This window comes from Podarcis filfolensis (assembly GCF_964270895.1).
Source record: "Podarcis filfolensis genome assembly, chromosome: 12".
In the NCBI taxonomy this organism is placed as follows: Eukaryota; Metazoa; Chordata; class Lepidosauria; order Squamata; family Lacertidae; genus Podarcis; species Podarcis filfolensis.
The window spans coordinates 31,581,788-31,603,673 of NC_139614.1; the positions used below are offsets into that span (position 1 = coordinate 31,581,788).

The 21,886-nt window shown below is 44.0% G+C and overlaps 1 protein-coding gene across 4 annotated transcripts in view; it reads left to right on the forward strand.

Annotated features, from left to right (window-relative positions):
- Positions 1-14,898: 14,898 nt before the first annotated feature.
- Positions 14,899-21,886, forward strand: part of CALCR (calcitonin receptor) — a 145,633-nt gene continuing 138,645 nt past the window's right edge. For 2 of the 4 annotated variants that reach the window (XM_083578759.1, XM_083578758.1), the window contains exon 1: positions 14,923-15,325. Coding sequence is in view for 2 of the 4 variants with exons in the window: in XM_083578758.1 (XP_083434884.1) it covers positions 15,317-15,325 (9 nt within the window). In the remaining 2 variants the exon portion in view is untranslated. Of the gene's footprint in view, positions 15,326-21,886 lie in introns of all 4 variants that reach the window. The other 2 variants (XM_083578754.1, XM_083578753.1) reach the window with 2 other exon arrangements.

Sequence of the window (21,886 nt, forward strand, 5' to 3'; positions counted from 1 at the left end):
GTTACAGCAACTGCTGATGGCTGATGAAACAGCTTTAGTGAAGGTTACTCAAGGGGTTTGGGTAGGACGCCAAATAAGCCCAGGATAAAATTAGATAATTGGTGTACTGGAAGACAACTTAGATGAATGCAAGTAATTATATTGCAGAATCAGTTTAAAGTAAAGACTTTCCTGATAAATAATTTTGAAAGTTGCTTAAAAAAAACAAAACAACTTTCATGCCGGGCAGAATTACAATGACTTCTTGGTCTGGATTAACCCTCTCCTTGAGTGTATGGAAACTCAAGGGAAAAGGAATGCAAAAGAGGGCAGTTTTCCCACACAGAGGTGGGCTCAGCCTCTTAAACTTCATGGGGGCGAGTGCTGCTTCAGCAAAGTCACTGGTCTTTGAATTCTTGCATAAATCTCTCCCCGATTCCCCACATAATACAGTGGGTATGAGGTTAATAATCACAACCCCATGCTAAGGAACACACAGTGGTACCTCAGGTTACATACGCTTCAGGTTACATATGCTTCAGGTTACAGACTCCGCTAACCCAGAAATATTACCTCGGGTTAAGAACTTTGCTTCAGGATGAGAACAGAAATCATGCTCCAGCGGTGCGGCGGCAGCAGGCCGCATTAGCTAAAGTGGTGCTTCAGGTTAAGAACAGTTTCAGGTTAAGAACGGACCTCCGGAACAAATTAAGTACTTAACCCGAGGTACCATTGTACTAGTACAAACTTATATGCAATGTACAAATCAAAACGTCATTTTTCCAAATGCTGGTTTCCCTGCCTTGTGCCCTTCTAGTCACCACCAACCATAGACTGAATTAAAGGTAAAGGTACTGCTGACCGTTAGGTCCAGTTGCGGACGACTCTGGGGTTGTGGCGCTCATCTCACTCTATAGGCCGAGGGAGCTGGTGTTTGTCCACAGACAGCTTCCGGGTCATGTAGGCAGCATGACTAAGCTGCTTCTGGCAAACCAGAACAGTGCACGGAAACGCCGTTTACCTTCCCGCTGGAGCGGTGCCTATTTATCTACTTGCACTTTGACATGCTTTCGAACTGCTAGGTGGGCAGGAGCAGGGACCGAGCAACGGGAGCTCACCCCGTCACAGGGATTTGAACCTCCAACCTTCTGATCGGCAAGTCCAAGGCTCAGTGGTTTAGACCACAGCGCCACCCGCGTCCTGAATAGACTGAGTTACAGTAGGGCAAAAAAAAAAATGTTTACCAGATTCGACGGGAACTATGCCTTGCAAAGGGTGCTTCCACAATTCCCTCAGAAATCTCACCAATGCCACACCCTACCAAACTGTGAATACCTCTCTTTGATTTTGTTCCTGGGTCTGTTTTGATGAAGAAAGTTAGCAGCATAAAGAAATACAGCTTGTTCATATCAACATTTCTTCCAGACCTTTAATAATATGGGATACCGTTCTCTTACTCTTTTGAGTCCTTAATGCAGTGGTCTCAGGAGGGCATGAATGTTATTTTAAATCCCAACATCAATCCCTCCTGCTCAAATCTATTTCACTACCTCTTCCCCTTCTGGAAAAAAAACCCATTCAACTAACACCTGGTCTGACAGATCTGACAGCCTAATTTGATGTTAGGCAATCCCAAAATACTTGTCGTAAGGGCTTCTGCAAATTATGTTTAGCAACTCTAGAATGTTCATGTGACTTTAGTATCATATCAACCCATAACTTCAGATAGTCAGTTTGTATTAATGTTAGAAAGAATATTACAATGTCTTCTTCTGGGCTTCCAGGAGCAGCCCAAAACATTTTGATGTAGAGCCGCAATTGTCTGCCCCACCCAAATCAAGGTGCACAGGATGCAGGAGGACCAGTCAAGTTATTTTGGCATGTGAGGTTAAAAAAAGGGGGGGATGCTTGTCCCCTTCTGTGGCAGCCAATCATTTCTTGCCCTGTCCTAACACAAAAAAATTAGCTGCCTGAGGTAGATTCTTCACCTTGCCTAATGGTAGAGCCGGCCCTTTTGTGTTACACAGAAATTCTCAGGAACAGGAACCATCAATGTGCAGACCTATTCATTTAAAGAAAGCTGGAATAAAAGTTCAAAATAAGGTTGGCTGGTTAAAAATAGTAATCCTAACCTGACACAGCCTCTTTTCACACTTAGCTTGAACTTCTTTAATTATTCTTCTTTCCTTTCGAAAGGGATCCCTTCTTTCACACCTGAGTTTTTAAACAGTACCTATTACTACCAGAAGAGCTGGGAGGGTTTCAAATTCAATAAACAACTTTAAGTGGCAAAATGACTTACACTCATGCAAGCTGCAGCTGAGTCACCGTGGGGTTGTTAACAGTAGCAATCCTCTCCTTATGCTGAAGGGCTTGAGAGTCATCCATTTTTCTAAATTATGCTGACAGCTAGGACTGCTTTTGCTTTTCTTCTTCAATTTGCTGTACAATAATCTAATCGTTAGCAATGTGCTAAGAGCGCTTTTTAAAAAAGTGACAGGGAGGGGACGACATGGCTGTGATGTTTCGGGGAGATTTCCCTTTGCTGTTACCAAGGTGTTTTCTTTTCCTAGAGGGGTATCTTGAACACCAGATGATCTGATGTAAGTCCCTAAGGTGGAGGAAATCACTTTCCTATTCCTAGACATGGGATATGAAGTGTGTGGATAAGATTCGCCTACCCCAAATCCAGAGCTATGCATATGTAGACGTGTGCATCAAGACAGCCAGTGTGGCATAGTGGCTAAAGTGTCAGAATAGGACCCAGGAGACCTGGGTTCAAATCCACGCTTGGCCATGAAGCTCACTGGTGACCTTGGGCTAATCCCTAACCTGCTTCACAGGTATGTTGTAGGGATTAAATGGGGGGGGGGAGAACTATGTATGCCACCTTGAGCTCCTTAGAGAAAAAAGTGAGATATAAATGCAATAAATAAATAAATAAGCTCGTGTGTATGTGAGTTTCCCCATTCAGTCCTATGGAGGACAGGTACTTGAGCGTGGGCCTGCCGGGCAGTGGCGTAGTGTGGGTTGTCAGCACCCGGGGCAAGGCAAGTAATTTGCGCCCCCTAACCCGTGGATTTGCGCACCCTAACCCTAACCCCCAGATGTTGCGCCTGGTGCGGCTGGCCCCCCCTGCACCCCCACGCTATGCCACTGCTGCTGAGTTCCCCGCACCACATTGAATTGCACTGAAGAGCCCCTTACGCAGCCATAGCAAATCACATTGAAAGTAATGGTCTTTTCTCCATTACTCTGGGCTGCTGTACTGGATGTGAGGCATACTGAGAGTAGACCCACTGAAAGCAATGGCTGTGACTAGAGTAGTTAGGAGACCCTTCCCAGAGCTACAGGTCTCAGCACCCTTAACAAATGACAGTTCTCAGGATTCTTTGGCGGAAGCGGGGTGTGGTTGTTGTTGTTTTTTTGTTGTTTTTTGCAAAATGGCAGAGGAAACCCTTAACCCAAAAACCATAATCCCTTTTCAAGTACATCCCTTGAAGAAGGAGGAGGAGGAGGAAACATCACGAGATGGTGGCTCTCCAGCATTTTGTCTAATTTGGCCCCTAGACAGGGTTACAGGGCTTTCTAGGATATGGGCATTCGGAGCTTGCTGGTTTTGAGCTAGTTCCCATGTAATGTCCATGATTCAGCAGCAGCAGCAAAAGAAGAAGCCAGTTTCAGCTTGTAGGGAGAGGGTGGTAGTGGTGGAAATATTGAAAGTATTTCAATACTTTCCCCGTAGGAAAAATACATGGACAACTAGGCAAGAACCCACCTTTTCTGACCTGCTAGGGTTTTTTTTTAATGTGGTTTGATTTTATTTTTAATGGAGTGGCATTGCAACATATCTTCTTCCACCTGCAGTTTAAAATTGTGCACACCACATGCTTCTCCTGACCTTGTGTCTCCCAGCTCCAGGTTTACTAATTTCTGAGCTGTTTGTTCCATCATCACTGATATTTAATCTGTTGGTTGAGCTTCCCAGCCTTCAACCTTGAATGAACATGTTTTCATTTATTTTCCCTAGGATCTTGGGAATTCACTCTTTCCTGAATTCTCTGCCTTGTTCATATTTAGAAGGAATGTCCTTGCAGATGTGACTTCAAAAGTTTGCTGCTCTGTGCAGCCATGAAACAGATGATAATGCCCTCCTGTGCCTTCTTTTCCAGCTATTAGATCGAAACTAGTGTCATGCTGGCTGGCCTCCTGTTCCTATTATAACTTCATTATAATGTGTGTGTGTGATCTGTATTTGGCAATGAGTACCAGACTTCTTTACAGGGTCAAATAGATTCTGTGTGTAGTATACCCAGTTATTTTCAGAATGATATTAATGTTTTTAAAGAACATTTATTTAGTTTAAAAGATTCATTTTTGTATGACCCAACATATTAAAAAAAAATTATTAAAGATTTCGTGGGTCACATAAAAGTACATATATTGTCTCTATTTTCAGTTCATAAAGTCCTTATTACAGATCAGTTATATTCAATGTGAGACTTTAATGTTGTATACAGTATAAGGTTTGGAGAGGAAGAAGGGAGAGAGAAATACAGTCAGTCAGTCAAGTTTATTGCTTATAGCCAAAGGCTGCTGCAATGTATACAATGTCATTCAATAAAATATATACTAGTTTGATACAAAAACTTAAAACATTTACATTGTCAAAACATGACCTTAATCTGCACAAAGCTATAGAAACTCCTTAATATACAAATTGAAACATTAGACATTTATAAGCTAAAGTCACCGCAGGGCCCCTAATATATTAAAAGTAATATTAAATAATACAATAGACAATTATGTTCAAAGTTTAGTGAGAAAGATACAGCTTGGTGTAGATGGGGTCAAATAAATTCATCTCCTTTACAATTTATAGCTATCTCGGCTATATAATTTTTTCTAATTTTCCTGGCGGCAGTTGCAAAAAGTGCTACACGCCAGGTCACATACTTATCTATGTCTGCAAGAAGATATAGAATCATGTCAGAAAGATTCTGGCCAGGGAACCTTATCATTATAGGTGTCAAAAACCGTTCTCTTGCTTCAATATATAAGGGGCAGCACAAGATATAATGCATAAGGTCCTCTGATTCAGGGCATCCCCTAATACAAACACGATCAATTACTGGTATGCCTCTATGGAGAAGAATACACTATGTATTCTTTTACATAGTGTACGCGCAAGGTTTTTGTGTCAGCATCATGTGGGTGGGTTCTCTTTCTTTTCATTAATTAATTTTCATTGGCATTGAGAGAGGTTTGGGGGCCCAGGGCATGGTTGGTTGCCTTCAGTTGACTACAGTGAGTTTTGTTTGGGGGTGGGGTAACCCAGCACATTTTTATTCATCTTAATCACTAACCTCTTCCAACTGAGTTCAAGTTGAGTTCTCCTCGTCTCCTCTGTAACATATAGGAATGCTCACCTCAAGAATCTAATACTATCAGGGCTCCCGTCCCAAACACTGCAACAAAGGCTGTTAGGTATAAGAAAGAAGGCTTTAGTCAAAGCTCACTCCTGTACAAGTCAGGCTACAGGTAAGAGCAGGTCTGCATGGAAATAACACAGAGCAGGGTCCAAGATGAAGCCAATAGCTCACCTGTTCTGCTCACCTGGCTGCGACACCTGATGTTCCAAGTGCTTGCTCTTCTATAATATTGACCTTGCTCATATTTTTTTTTTTTGAACTTTGGTTAGATGCCCTTACCCATAGCTATTGTTTATGAGGTCCTGAAATTCTCCACAGGATCATCAGAAATATATCTTCACTGAATTTTTGTGTTTTGGAAATTAATACTTATATTCCCCATATTAATATTATTTATTTCAACACATTTCTAAACCACTGAAAAAAAAATTAATTCCCTAAGCAGTATGCAAATATATGACATAAAAAAACGAAACAGCATTATAAAAGCAGATTGTTGTTGTTGTGATTATCTGACAATTTGATAAAGCTAGGATAATTATTCAAACACCATCAAATGCATCCGCTTTCTTGAGCATGGTCTGCTGTACTCTGCATTTTCCTAGGATGATCAGTGCTGAGTGAGGTGGAACAATCCCACAGAGATTTAGAACTGTGAATATGCTGGTGGTTCTCTGAGCATCTTTGGAAATTGAATGCTTTCCCTACAATAGGATTATAAGATTCAGTCACTTCTCCATGCACAGCTATTCCTCCAGGGCCGAGTACGCTATTAGGCTCACACAGCTTGATCACCGCCACTACAAAAGCAACAGATAAATCAGATAAAGCACATTGTGTCCATTTATCTAGGCTCCCAAACGATTCCTTTTTAAAAATCTCACATTTCAGAGATCTGAAAGGGGGCAAGAAATCAGCTGGAGCTGCACATTTTAGAATATGTTTTTAGAATACAATTAATGTTAAGAACTCTCCATCAGGGATGTGTGAAATATATTGGAGAGGTCCCCGTGGGGAAAGGTTTTCGCAGTCACTCCTGCCAAGAGACGGGGGACTTCCTTATGCATAAAGGGATGTTTATGTGTGGGGCTTCCCCTGCTAAGGAAATGAATGGGGAGGATGTGCTAAGGATGAGACTACATTTCTTTGCACAGTCATTTAACCACAATCTGATTCTGACTTGGCCTGATTCACAAGGAACGCAGATGAAGTGTAGGTGGGTTCCCATGAGGCAAGACGCAGTGGTAACAGCAAGAACCATTATTGAATTAGCAGAACTCGACAGCAAGGGCAAGGTAAAGGTAAAGGGACCCCTGACCATTAGGTCCAGTCGTGACTGACTCTGGGGTTGCAGTGCTCATCTCACTTTATTGGCCGAGGGAGCTGGCGTACAGCTTCCGGGTCATGTGGCCAGCATGTGGCGAGCCAGAGCAGCACACAGAAACGCCGTTTACCTTCCCACCGGAGTAGTACCTATTCATCTACTTGCACTTTGACGTGCTTTTGAACTGCTAGGTTGGCAGGAGCAGGGACCGAGCAACGGGAGCTCACCCCATCGTGGGGATTCAAACTGCCGACCTTTTAATCGGCAAGTCCTAGGCTCTGTGGTGTAGACCACAGTGCCACCTGCGTCCCTAGCAGGGGCAAAGCAACTGCTTATATATATTTCTGAAGGCCTGGGCCACTCCCAACATGACTGGCTGTCTAAACATCCAAGCTGCGAATCATAACTCAGAGTTTAAGGGCCAATGGCAGAGGCCCAAATCTTGAAATGTACTGTGATTGGATATCATGTATCGAATCAGAACACAGGGGCTCAGAATCCTTAGTCCAGACTCAAGCTCAGGCAAACACAGACCACTGAATACATAACAGCAGAGTTTACCCTTTTACTGGGCAGCGTAAAGCAACTGCCTCAGACGGGAGATGGTGAGGGCAGCAGCAGACCTTGGCTTTTGTTCCTGAAACCCACCCCTATCCCCTTCTCCCACCCTTTCCCTTTTGCTGTCACACAACTTCTCCTGGAGGCCCTTATCTGGCCTGCTGCCTCAGTCTCCAGATCTGGAAGCCTCCAATGGTCCCCTGTGAAGAACCTGGAGAGCTGTTGTCAGTGAGAATGTGTTACTTTGGGCTGGATGGACCAAGGGTCTGACCTAGCAGTTATTTAGTGTCAGGAGCTGGAGGACTCTGAAGAGTGTGGGGTGGAAGCAGGGGACCAGGAAAGTGACCCAGGAGAGGGGACCAATAATTCTTGGGGTTTGACACCGCCCACAAAGCAGGGGCCAGGGGAGGAGGGAGAGTTAGGACACTCTGAGACAGAGGAAGGTGTGCCAGATGTGGTGGAAGAAGAAGAGGCTGTTCAGCTGACATACATACATACATACATACATACATATATACATACATTCAGCTGACATACATATATATCCTGCCTTGCTGTCTCCTAGAACCAGGAGGGGCCTGAAGCGGGAAGAGCAGTGGCAACTTCTGTACGGGACAAGTGTCAGGTTGCAGAAGCACAACCCGTCAGAGGAGGGTATATAAGCTGGCAGGGGGCAACTGCTTTGCAGGGCCTAGACCTATGGACAGCTGCCTAAAATCTAGAAGTGTGCATGCATGTGTATCTGGAGCACTGTGGAAGCTGCTGTAAGGGCTTTTTCTTGTCAATAAAGATGTTAACTATCAGAAGTGTGCCGTCCTTGGCCGGGGAGGGTCAGGACATTAAACACACTCTTATTTCTATCAGTGTCTAAAAAGTGTGGAATGGCAGTTGTCAGCAATGGGCAGAGAGAAGTTTTATTTTCAGCTTTTAAAATAAACCTTAACTACTATTTTTAACATAAAAACTATGATTATTACTATTATCACTTCTTCTGCTATAACTACTACTACTATTATTAGTGGAATCTGCAGCAAAATGCTGGAGTACAACATTGCCAACTCTTCCTGGATAGTCTGTTCCGTTCTGCTCATTCCACTACCCTCTAATTTTGGTCACCCCCAACAGTCAGTCAGCATTCTTTAGCCACTAAGCCCGCTCCGTCCTCATTGGCCTGCCTCTCTCTGCTGTTTGTGTTTCTCTCCCACTTAAGTACGCTTTTGTAAAATCTTGGGGTTTCCCCAAGCCCCTCCTTTTGTGCCTGGATGCTGCCATTTTGAATACATAAGGGCCAGAACTTGGAAAGCTAAGGTTGATGAGGTGGAGTAATCCTGTCTAAGGTTTGTCAATGAGATTCCATGATGGATTGCCCACTACATCCACCACAGCCTGGGATGGAAATGGAGAGGCACATATTTCCCCCTCCCTTGTGTTGACTCCAATGGGAGGGGAATAATCCTCGATCCAGGGCTGGCATAGGTTTGGGCCAATTTGTTGGGTGTCCCAGGGAAACAAGTGGGCTTTGCATTCTGGTGACTATAGGTGCCCTTGACATGTCACTGGAATGCTCTTCCAGCCTCCCATTGACACCAGCAGAGCTTTCAGCAGGTATACCACAGGAGAGGCCTCTGGCAGCAGCATCCTGCCCACAGACCTCACTCTTCACCAATGGAGCAACATCATCTAGCCATAAGAAGATTGTGGTCTAATTATTATTCTGCTGCTTTTGTTATTTACTCATTTCGAAATTGTGTTCTACGCAAGATGAGGGGTTTTTTTCTGACAGTGAGTATAAATGTCAAGTTAATCAAATGGTATCTGGAAGAATTTAACATACTTGGCACCTTCTTCTCCAAGAAGGCCCAGCTCTTGAATAGAAAAGATATTTTAGCCTGGGACTGAAGTGCATTGGCAGAGCGATGTGTGGAAGCTTCCAGCCTTCTCACTGCTTCAAATGCTGCTTGTACTTAAAATAAAGAGACTTCATTTCTCAGAACTATAATTCCATTTCCTCTTTGCCAACAGCTTTCTTTTTGGGAGGAAGAAATGTCCGTGGGAGAAAGTGCTGACAATTCTGTACGATATGATTAAAACCAGGAGCATCAATATATTTTCACATGTTTGGAACAGAAAGGACCTACAACACTTGAGCACGACAGGAAGAGGTCAGGCCGTTCAGCAAACGTGTTGCATCCATCAACTAACCAAGAAAGAAAAGTTCCAACAAAATTTATGAGAAACCTTCAAAAACTTACATAACAGATGCTACATAACTCTGAAAACCTCCAGTCTAGACACAGGCTGACTTCCACTCTTCTTATTGACATCTCTGAGCAAGTAGAGCTTTAAACTAGAAGTACGCATGCAGATGGCCTCTCAAAATTATCCACTCTATTTGTAAGCAGATAAATTGAGTGACTGGGGGGGTTTAACATTTCACCAAATTTCCCTTTGGGTAACAGAAATTCTCCAACAGGATGGGACTCACGATTAGCATTAGCATTAAGATAGTTGTGGTTTTTTAAAAATTATTTTACTAAGCTTTGCTCCCCAGAATCACCTAGTGAATTTCATGACTTGCCAGATGTGAACGAGCAGTTTCTGGCTCACAATCTTATTCATATCACCTCTTAGTAAGCCCAAGACGTTTTGTCACCTGAGGCAAAGTTCTCCATGTACAGAAGCTAATTGGAGTGGCAGCTGAATCTTCCTGGTGATAGAGTCGCTGCCACATCTGAGAAAAACCAGACTGGTTTAGGAGCTGCAGGAACTGCAGTATGTCACACACAGCTCTGTCCTTCAACGGAAGAACATGACTGGTGGCTCAGGAGGAACAACTGGGAAGCTGCCCCTGTTGCCTCCAGCATTTCCTTTCTCTCCCGTGTGGTAGGGCTGGCCTTGGTCATGGCATTCATTGTTCATTTTCTGAAAAAAAGAAGCGCTGGAGCTCAAGATTGTAGTGGCTAGCTGTTCCTAACCTAGTACAGTGGTACCTCGGGTTAAGAACTTAATTCGTTCCGGAGGTCTGTACTTAACCTGAAACTGTTCTTAACCTGAAGCACCACTTTAGCTAATGGGGCCTCCCGCTGCCACCGCGCCGCCAGAGCACGATTTCTGTTCTCATCCTGAAGCAAAGTTCTTAACCTGAGGTACTATTTCTGGGTTAGCAGAGTCTGTAACCTGAAGCGTCTGTAACCTGAAGCGTCTGTAACCCGAGGTACCACTGTAGTGGTGAAAGCTCTCTGCAGATGCTCAGAGGCCCTTATTTAATTTTCATTTTTCACAGGGTTTAAGTTATTCTCTGACATTAATTTTCTACTGCCTTTGATTGTGGTTTTCTATCGTTCTGCTGCAACATGTAAAAGTCCTTCATTATCACGTGACTCCTCATCATATAGACTGTTTTCTCATCAACTATATGTTCCTGTGAACAAGGCATCCCCCACTACAATGCATTTGTTCCAGCAGCTGCCCTAATGAAGTGACAAATACTTTCTAAGCACTGCACAGGAAGGAGGAAAGCAAGTACAACAGCAGCTGCTCCTTCACTGGCCAGTGGGCAGGACCAAGGTGGCCTCTCCCTTACCATAATCTTCTTTGCTGAGAGGCAGAAGGTCTAGTCTTTCTGTGGCCTCAGGTCTTCTGGCTGGTGGAGGTCAGAGTGTGCCAGTACTTTATCATATTCACAATCTCAATTCCAAATGACACTTTGGCTTTTGAAAGCCTTCATGCTTTGGGACCTTGGGACCAGCCTGGCTAGCTCAATTGGTTAGAGCATGGTGCTGATAACACCAAGCTTGCAGGTTCAATCCTTGTATGGGACAGCTGCACATTCCTGCATCATCTAGCTACCCCTGCCTTGAAATAAGCATCACAGTCCTTCAACAAGTATGCCCACCAAATGAGGTTTGGTGCACAGCCCCACTTGAGAGAGTCTTGTTATGTACTGAAGTTTTCACCCTGGCTAACACCTTCAAACAAGAGCTGTTTGAAGAATCACTGTGTCGTCTGATATGTTCACCCACAACTATTTTTAGCAGCAGTCCCTCAGCTGCCCTCTCCAGAGAAGTCCACCAGGCACCTTCTTTAATGTTATTCTGGCACAATGCAAAAATCACTTTGGTTTCCTTTTTCCTTTCTTTACAGAATTTATATCCTGTCCGTCTGAGGGTGAGTCGCAGCCATGTAAAATACAATAACCAATAAGTCAAATAATGAAATACGTTTGGAATCATAGCCACCAGTCCTTCTGTTAATATTGGAATACAGCGGTACCTCGGGTTACAAACACCTCGGGTTACAAACACTTTGGTTTAAGAGACTCCGCTAACCCGGAAATAGTACCTCGGGTTAAGAACTTTGCCCCAGGTTGAGAACAGAAATTGCGCGGCGGCAGCAGAAGGCCCCATTAGCTAAAGTGGTACCTCAGGTTAAGAACGGTTTCAGGTTAAGAACGGACCTCCGGAATGAATTAAGTTCGCAACAAGAGGTACCACTGTATCTACAAGATGCCCCAGCTCCCCCAGGCACATTGTGGATATACACCACCAGTTCAGAAAGCCTGTTGGCAGAGGCCTTGGTTCCCTGCTGTTTCAACTTTAGAAAAAAGGGGAAAAAATATTTATTATTCTGCCCTTTGCTTTTAATTGATTTGAGTTGTGCTCATCTATTTTCTGTGTTTAGTGCTTCCAAACTAAAAAGTATCCCAATAAGTTGTGTTTATAATATGTCATAGTTTGCTAATTGTATGTCACCTTCAACTAATTCTCTGGCGAGGTTGCCATACGACCAGAATTTCCCGGACATATCTGGAATCCTGCTGATGGCACCAGTGTCTGGACGGAAATCGGACAAATGGCCGGGAAAATCCGGACGTATGGCAGCCCATGTCGGCCATGCCGTTTTTGCCGATTTCCCATTTTAAAAAAATAGCTAAAAAACAGCAAAAATCAACAACTTTGCCAACAACATTTCTGTCTGGATTTTGAAATACTGTTTGAAATATGGCAACCCTACCTCTGGCTCCCGAGTTGTATTCTTTTGTAGAATGCTTTCCCTGCCTTTCAATAAATGATTTTTGCCAGGCTTTCATATACCACCTCGTACCATAAGCTTAGATGGGTCCAGAGAGCCTTCACTTTCTGAAGCACAGCTGGAAAATACCTGCTGATGCTGAGGCAATTGGAAATAGATCTCTTGGAAATTCTCACCACTTCTTTTTTTAAAAAAGATACTCATTATTCCTATCCTCCATTCAGTCCAACACCTAATTGTGTGTTTGTGACATCCCCAATTTTTGAAATAAGGTGTACATTTCTGAATTACATAATGCTTACCATAGTATTTTCCGTTCTGTGCATCTTAATATAAATTACATTGGAACAGCTTGAGTCCTCTGGATTCTGTGCCAGCAAATACAGTGAACATGAATATGTATGAGCCAAGCACATTTATATTTTTTAAAGGGTCATTTCGGTATCACCGCTCTATTCCTTCCCGAGGATGTCCTCATTCCTAAGGAAGCAAGTAGGTGATCCTTGAGATGCTGCAAGTTGTTTTTGATTGTTTGTTTGTTTTTAAACCTGTCGCTCATAATAATTATTTTATGCACTCAATTTCCTCAAGTGTTAGGAAGTTTCACAGTGGCCTTTTGTGGGGCATGGGTTTCTGATTTGTTTTGTTTGTTTGTTTGTTTTAAAGAGAAAAGGCTTGTGTTTTTGTAGTATTTTGTAATTTACAAATATAGTAGCTGAGCAGAGAGACATAAAAAGAGGCAATTCTAGCCCACCCACCCCCTCACCCACCTCCAGCAATATCAAAGCTTTGCAACATCTTACAATTGCTGTTTGGGCAGCTAATTCTAAAAACAGGCAGTCTTGTTTCACAAAATGTTTTAAATGTGTTGTAAAGTGCAATATACAAATGTGGCACTAGATGGCGACAGTGAGCTATGCGAAATTCAGTGTATTTTTCAAAACGTTTTATCTTAAAAAAGCCTTTTCACTGCATTTTTTATCTGTGTGCAGATTCCATCTCTTTTTCTGAGGAGATTGAGACTGCAACCTACACACACTTACTAGGGAGTAAGCTCTGTTGAACACAGTGGATTTAGTTCTAAGTAAACTCGCAAATGATTTCACTGCACAGTTGCAGAACTGTTTGGGTGGGTGTGTTCTCTATGCATAATAGCAAATCTTTTCTAGGGCAAGAACAGAATTTTCTGAACCTGTCATCTTCTTGTAATTTTGTGGAGGTGTGCAAGTTTCCAGTATCTCTCCCAGTTCACAAAAAGGCACCCCTGCACTCTCTAACAAGGCAATGCAAGGCTCCAATAGCGGTGCAGCTCCTTGGGGCTGAAATGCAGGACCCCCAGTCTGGGGTTCCCCCGCTGCTGCTGACCAAATGACCACCCAGTGTACATTGCCCTGATACAGTTGTTTAGAAGGCAATTAATAAATCATTATGGATGGTAATAGCATGGTCATTTAAAGGTGTGGCCTCAGACTATTCAAGTCCAGGGTCTAAAATTACTTCGCTGCATCCCTGGGCCCCAGCATGCTGCTGTTTCTCCTCACACAGGTCTGCCTGCTTATTTAGAGGCACTCTGTGGTGTCACAGTGATGCTTTTCTCCTATGATGATGATGGTTTTGCCCTTCTGCAAACCTTGCCTTAGGGACGCGGGTGGCACTGTGGGTTAAACCACAGAGCCTAGGGCTTGCTGATTAGAAGGTCGGTGGTTCGAATCTCCCGTTGTTTGGTCCCAGCTCCTGCCCACCTAGCAGTTTGAAAGCACGCCAGTGCAAGTAGGTAAATAGGTACCGCTCCGGTGGGAAGGTAAACGGCATTTCCGTGCGCTGCTCTGGTTCGCCAGAAGCGGCTTAGTCATGCTGGCCACATGACCCGGAAGCTGTACGCCGGCTCCCTCGGCCAATAAAGCCAGATGAGCGCCGCAACCCCGGAGTCGGCCATGACTGGACCTAATGGTCAGGGGTCCCTTTACCTAAACCTTGCCTTGGGTAGTCTTTTGTGTGTGTGAGAAATGAATTGTGGCTACACTCATACAAACCATTCAGGTGGCATCAGGCACCGTCTTCCTGCCAAGAGGAACAACTGATTGATAGGTGTCAAGGCAAGAGCAGAAAGGGCTTGCAACAAGGCTGCAACAGGAGGGTTGCAAATGCAATCTCTATTTGTCTTTGTGAAGGATTTGCTAGGTAAGTTTGGACTCAAAGGTTTGTTTTTGTTTTTTCTGGGGCGGGTACGGGCACGGGGGAGCCATTGGCTCCATCTCCCCATGAAAGATGGCTGGTTTCTCCCTCCTGTGTGATCAAGATCCTTTCATTCTGATCGGCTTGGAAAGGAAGCTCCGCAGAGAGCCAAGGTGGTTTCTGACTCGGGGAGGGGTGTGTGTGTGTGTGTGTGTGAAAGGCACTTCACACGCGCTCAGAGGCTCTCCCTTTGTCTTTCTCCTTCGGTTCTGGACTTTTGGAAGGGGAACATCTCTCAGTGCTGGGAAGAATTGCGCTTCGGCTCTCGGCCCCCTCCTCTTCCCGAGGGAGCCCCCGCCCCTCTCGCCCCCTCTCGCCCGCTCGCCGAGCTCCTGCGCCATTCAGCGGCGCTCTCCCGTCGCCGAGCGTGCGGCTCCTTTAAAGCGCAAGAGGCGCCCGGCTCCTTTGGCTGGGACCGGGGCGAGGAGGCGCTGCTCTTCCTTGGCTGCGCGCTGGCCGCTTGGTGGCTGGGCGTGCAAGCAGCTCGCTTGAGCCTCGAAGGGCTGCCGAGTCTGCAGGAAGACCCGCTGGGCTTGATCTCTGCCCCTGGTCGGTCTTGGGGGTTGGGGGTGCCGGAGCAAGGGCGGCTGGAAAGCAAAGCTGCTGGCTGGGGCGATTCCCCCCGTGCGCTCTCTTTGTATGGGATTTAAGGAACCAACTCGCGCAACGACCGCTCGACTCTCGGCTTCCTAGGCGGGATTGCAACCAGCTGCTTCGGCGGGGAACCGGAGAACACCGACTCCCTCCTGGCGGATCCATGAGAGCGGTGAGTCCTCGCAAGTTTTCGCCGTTTTCGTTTATTTGGGGCGGAACTAATGTTGGGAAACGCCGGCGATGGAAGCCGCAAGCGGTCGTGCAGGAAAGAGGCAGTGGAGCAAATGGTAGTCTTCAGGTATCCCCAGACCTGAAGACCGTTTTGCCTCAGCTTACCTGGTCGCACGAGGGCTCTTTAGTAGGGAGCCTGTTTCCCTTTTAGGAAGCTGGATCTGCAGGTATAAAGGAGATGGGGACGATATCAAGACGCCTGGTGGATTCTCTAAGGCAGCCTTTCCCAGCCTGACGATTTGGGAGTACAGTTCCCATCAGCGTGGTCAGTGGTCAAGGATGATGGGAGTTGTAGTCCTTAACATCTGGAGGGCACCAAGTTGGGGGGAAACTGTTCTAAGGTCAGTTCCTAGAGGGGGGAGTTCTTGGTTGGCTATAGTTGCAGATCCATAGGCAGTCTACTGTTGCAGATCCTGGCTGACCTTTTCCTCCTGGAAGTGGGGTGGGTGAATTTTGTTGCGGAAACTTATGCCTTGATGCCCAGACCTTAATGCTGCTCTTCGGTGCCTCTCCCTTGAGTCTAACTTGGGTGAGGATTTCCCAGTGATGATGTTAACTCTGATCCATCTGGGGAGATGATCTGTGGAGGCATGTGCCAATCATGTTGAAAACAACTTGATCTTTCTGCAATGCTTAATCAAGGGATGGCAGCCACAGTCTTGGGAGGCAGTCACGAATGTCACACTGTTTGTAGAATGTAGATGGAAATATTAGCAAGCAAATGCCTGGTACGGTTGGAGCTGTGTTAAATGTTGCTCATGAAAAGGAGTTAGAACTGCTCCATGAAGAAGACTTCTGAGGCAGCAGTGAGGAAAGCGATGGCTGCATTGGCAGGTTGCAGGAAGGACACCATAACTTAGGTGACAGGGAGACCCAGTTGAACCTTGCAGTTTTAATCTTGCTTTTGTGACACAGATGCAGAGCAAACTACAGGTGGAAGCAATCTCCAATCACAGGACATTTAAGTGGCACCAGGTTAATGCACAATGACTTGATATTTCACATCTCAGATTATTATTGTATTACGTTTATTCCAGCCACTTAGCAAGCGTCAGTATGTTACATTTTTAAAATAGTATCATTTTATTGTTCGCATCATTCTGCATTTAGCATCTGGGTATTTCTCTGAATGGCAAATAGATTCCACATGTGTGTTTTGTTGCGTGTTCAAATTACAAGGAAAGCCCCTTTTGTGATCCTGGCTCCCTGTTGTTAGGCTTCCCCATCCCCACCTCCTTCCTAAATGGCATTTGAGCAGATTTCTAAGCAAGGGTGTGTGTGTATATTGCTTTAGAAGGAGCAAGAATTGTGCGAGCAGTTGTGAGTTTTGCTCTTCTATCGGATACAAAAACCTGGTTCAGCAACAGACCACCAGATTTTTAGTTACTTGATTTATTTTCTGCCTTTCCCTCTGGACCAGACCCACTTGGCTGCTTACAGTGAAAATAACATATAAAGGGCTTGCTCCATTGCATAGACTCCTTATGTCAGTGCTCAGTAGTTGGCTTATCACATTTTTTTGTGTCTGACTACTGCTCTTTGTGTTTATACTCTGAATATGCTTGTTGGCATTCATGTCAATTAGCAGTAGTAGAGTCCCTGCTACTGTTACCGGAAATATTAGTTCTCTTTGTAGCTGTTTGCAAGATGACTTGAGTGAAACGAGGACAGAGTGGGTTTAACAATTGAATTTACCCATACATATTCCTCCCTAACCCCTGCAGAAATGGCACAGAGTCTTCTTTTCCTGTGGCTAGGATATGGTGTGGAGGACTGTTCCAATCTGTCAAAAACTGACTCATTTGTGGAAATCCATTCTTCTGGAGCTCTCTGCATTTGATGCTTTTATGCGGCTGTTGATAACTTCAGCATAGCTGATCTTTCTTGCATTGTCTTGGTTTTTCCACATACTGGGGGAAAATAGTTTTATAGATGGTGACACTGAATAAACCCAGTATTTTATGCCCAGAATTAATTCTTAAATAACATAGCTATTTTAATAAAATTATCTCTCCTCTGTGAAAAGGCACTTAATATTTATTTCTATTCCCAAACTACGGTAATGTCAGTAGATGGTATGCAAACTTATTCATACAGTTCTACAATTTCTTTTTTTAAGAGAGTCCCACTCAACAAACTTTTCCCCACTTTGGTTTCTTCTTGTTGCTAAGAAAATAAGTTCTGAAATTTACACTAGCTGCAGAAACAGCAAAGGTTGATCCTCGGAAATTATGCTACTTGCTACAACCATAATTGTTTTTCTGGGAGATCCAGCTGTGAGATGACCGTCTGTTACTATCTTTCTGAAAAAAGAGTGGGAAAGATATTATACCTGCCTGCAAGAATTTATTACATTAACTAGATGGGACAGAGAAGCAGACAGACAGGATATGTACTCAAGAAAAAACACCTAGATCAGAAACCTCTTCTTGAGAATACCAGTCTCTCTTTATAAAGTTACATGAGGCTTGGAGTGGCATTTCATCTAGGGGACTAAACACTCACTGCATCCTGACATCTCTAAACTACAGTATTGAATTACAATCCATCAAGAGGTTCAGTTCAGTGTGGCTTGAACTGGGACAAATGTTTTATCACAGTCTCTGTTAACTTGTTTTCCAATGCTAGGATGCCTTTGTTATTCACAAAACTATTGTTGATTAATATCACTTGTTTATGACTCAATTATCACTCTTAATGATGTCTGTGCTTTCTGCATTTTCTTTCCTTCTGACCTCACTGTTTACAACCGTACTCCAGCCATGTTCCCATAAATCTGTATCTCAGGATACAGATTCTACACTTTCTATATCTGCTGAAGTGGACTCATGTCCATGAAAGCTTATGACATCATTTGTTAGTCTTTAAGGTGTTACAAGACTAACACTTATCCAAACTGAGTTTATCCGAATTGAGCCTTCAAATTTTCTACAAATTTAAGTACTGTAAATGTGATGCAGGCTAATGAGCACAGTGTGTTCCATTTGTCTATGTCAAGATGTGTCTCTGGTCTAGAACGCTAATTGTTTCTTAAATTTGCTAATTGCATTTCTGTTAAAAGGAACTCAAGGCAACAGACATAATTTGTGTCTTTTTTTAAAAAAGAACCTCATAACAAAACAGTGTTAAGAATAAAAAACAGAATGTGACAGCATAAAAGGCACAGGGATTTATTTATCTTTGAAGTGATTTGCTTTGCACTAAGACGCTAATCATGAGGTCTCTTGGTGAGGCTGCCTGGGATAATTTCAAAGTAAGGTGTCTAAACTCAGGATAGAAAACCAGCCTTCTTCAAATGGAGACCTTTTGCTCTGTGACTGGATATTGATTGGCTTTGGGACTTTTATTCAGACTTCAAACTTTGTTTGTTTGTGTGTGAGTATTGGTGCTGCAGGAAGAGCCCAGACTGAGAAGAAGTTTTCATATCTGGAGGGGAAAAAGAGGTAGACAGCTATGTTCAGAAGAATATACTATGGGAATAAGATGTGCCTTTGTTTCATATCTGCCGCTTGATTGTGGCCTCTCTCCTTAAGAGACATGCCTAGTCTGTAGTAGAAACTCCCCTTCCTAGGTATAGTTCCTTCTAAAGCTGAGTGGGAATGGGCTGGAGTCTTAGTCTTGCCTGTGTAGCAAGTCCTAGCTGCTGTGCTGAGTAGCTGATCTGTAGTTTACTAAGAAATACAGCTACTTGACTGCCTCCTGGCTACTGACTGCTTCCTGGCTCCTGCTGCTTTCTGGTATTGGGGAAGGCTCACTGCAAGGCTTTCTCACACAGTGAGTACGCTTCCCAGATCCACAGATACCACACTGACACTGACTATAGGAAAACCTTGCCTGCTGCAACACCTTCTGGTGTTCCCCACACTCTTGGGATTCCCCCTGAAATTTTGAGGTTACACACTTCCTCTCCCATCCAAGAAAGCCCAGATCTTTGTGGCGTTCTTTAGAAGCATCTTGATATTCCGCATTTGAGAATGTATGCAGTTTTATGGTGTGAAAGGCAGGGTAGGAAGAGTCGGGTGAAGCCAACAGAGTTTACTTTTGTCCCCATCCTCCCAGACCTTCCAAGTGTCCCTATTTTCCAGGGACAGTCCCAGATTTACAAAAGCCATCCTGGTTTCTGATTTGATCCTGGGATGTCCCGCTTTCCCTTAGGATGTCCCTATTTTCACCAGAGAAATGTTGGAGTACGGATCTCCCACTTGCACCACAGTCCCAACCACAGCACTGCGGCCACCATCTCCAGCGGCGGCTGCTTTAAAAAGGTAACAACACAGAGATGCAAGTGCAAAGACTCATTTAACGTAATGTGTAGTTTGGCTGTCGGGCAGCCATCTCCTGTTGCCTCATAACGGGGCTGCTAATGGGCCCAAGCAATTACTTGGAAGCACGTTCCAAGTATATTTAAAGCAAAGACCATTCTGCTTTTTTGTGTGCAAAAAGGTTCTTTTTATAATCTTGCCACACATTCTACCCAATAACTGCTTGGGCCCCATTAGCAGCCCCAAGCAATCATTTGGAAGCACGTGCAGCAAGATCATAAAAAGAACACTTAAAAATATGTACAATGGCACATTATTTGATTTAAATGCCCTTGTTTGCCTATAGCTATTGGGACAGTTAAATAATACAGACTTAATTTGCCAATAGCAGTAGGTACAATTAAACAATAAGGACTAATTTGGAGGAGAGGGTATTTCAAAGGAAATGATTTACTTCTGAACATTCAAAGATAATTTTCCCGCCAAAAAGTCCTGGCAGGAGGAAGGCAGGAGAGAAAGAACAATGCCATTAACTCAGAGGGGTGCTGCTTTAAAGCTTCCGTTCTCTGTGGATTTAACCTCCAGTATGCCTCAATTACAGGGCCAGCCTAAGACATTTAGGTACCTGAGGCAAACCACAAAATGGCTCCTCCCCTGCCACCTGCCAGGGAACAAGGAGAGAGAATCAAATCAACCTTTGAATCAAAGGCCATGGGTGGGGGGGAGGGAGTTGCCTCACTTTGCCTCACGGGCGGGCCAGCTCTGCTCAAATAGCAACAGTTTGTGAACAGAGCAAGTAGGGCTGCCATTTTGGTTTCCTTGGAGGAATCTTATGCCTTTTAAAAAAACCACCCTTAATATTATCTAGAAGTGAAACACTGTAGCTTTTCTCACTAGGAGATACCTGTGGTAGAGAAAATAGTACCATTTAAAGTAGGGGTGACCAAGGCTGAATGTGGCCCTCAAGCCAAAAACTATTAGTCAACTTTCCAGAGTCTAGCATTGGGTGTTGCCACCCAACACTCTTGCAGGTGTTCCCCTCCACAGGATCCCCACCTACTGCCCTATCTTCGAATAATCAAATGATCAATCTTATCAGCAGAAAGGGGGCTACCCAGTATTAGGTGGGGTGGGTCTGTTAACTTCTCTGGGCCTCCCAGTGCTGTGTTTACTTTATTCATTTTTCCTTTTACCACTGCTGCCAAAATTGGTAGGGTCTTGGCATTCCAGAAAAAAAATTCTTAGAAAGGTGCATCAAACCCCTGGGTTGGGGTCTAGCATCCCCTGTTTTAGATTAATAATAATGATTAATTAATAATAATCACACACACACACACACGTATAACATACATATATGTATTAATTCTCTTGGATATGCCTTGGGTTTTTTTCCTATATCTTTGAGGCCCTTGGAGGAAATGAAGAGAAGTGCATTTTGGTGATAACAGCTATCTCTCTGTGATGCTTGAAGTTTTGGCTGTGTGGCCTGTGAACTGCCCGACTCTGTTCATCACTGTGAATTCTTCCTTTTTTTTTTTAGATACAAGAAATTAGGCTCTACCTCCAGTCTCCATAAACAGCAGCAGAGCCAAAGGGCTGACCCACAAAATTAAGAGCCACATTGTGCCATATTAAAGCTACACCGTTGTGTAACTTGCAGGAATTTCAGGTTAAATATGGAAAAACACTTGTGGAAGAATCATGCTGAATTATAGGGCCTAATTAGTGGGAAAGCCATGGTCAGGTATCCAGGTGTCTTTTTCATCTGTTAAGATCAGCTGTAGGGAGGAGGCTGAGCAAAAAAATAAAAATTTCAGGGCTGTGGCACAGTGATGGGTGAGGGCTAGGCAGAGCTGATGCTTAGACTGGTCTATCACCCTCTATTCAGTAGCTATTGAAATTATAGTAGCGGCTATTCAGTAGCTATTAAAATTATAGTTATGGAGAATGTTAAGTTTTCTAGAGCAGTAAACTACAATTACCAGTTAGTCCTAACCTTGCTGGTTGTCACTGCTTTTCAAGCAGTGTTTTCAGAGCAACCCTGCAGTGATATTTGATCTCATTTGTTTGTGAGGGTGACATGAGTCAGATTCTACCAGGTATTGCAAAGAAATTAGGTTTTGCAGCACCACCATAATCAACACTACTCAGAAGATCACCCATTGAGTTCCATGGAACTTCCTCTCAAGAAAGTAGATACTGGATTGCAGCCTTAAGATATATTTGGACTCTTATGAATT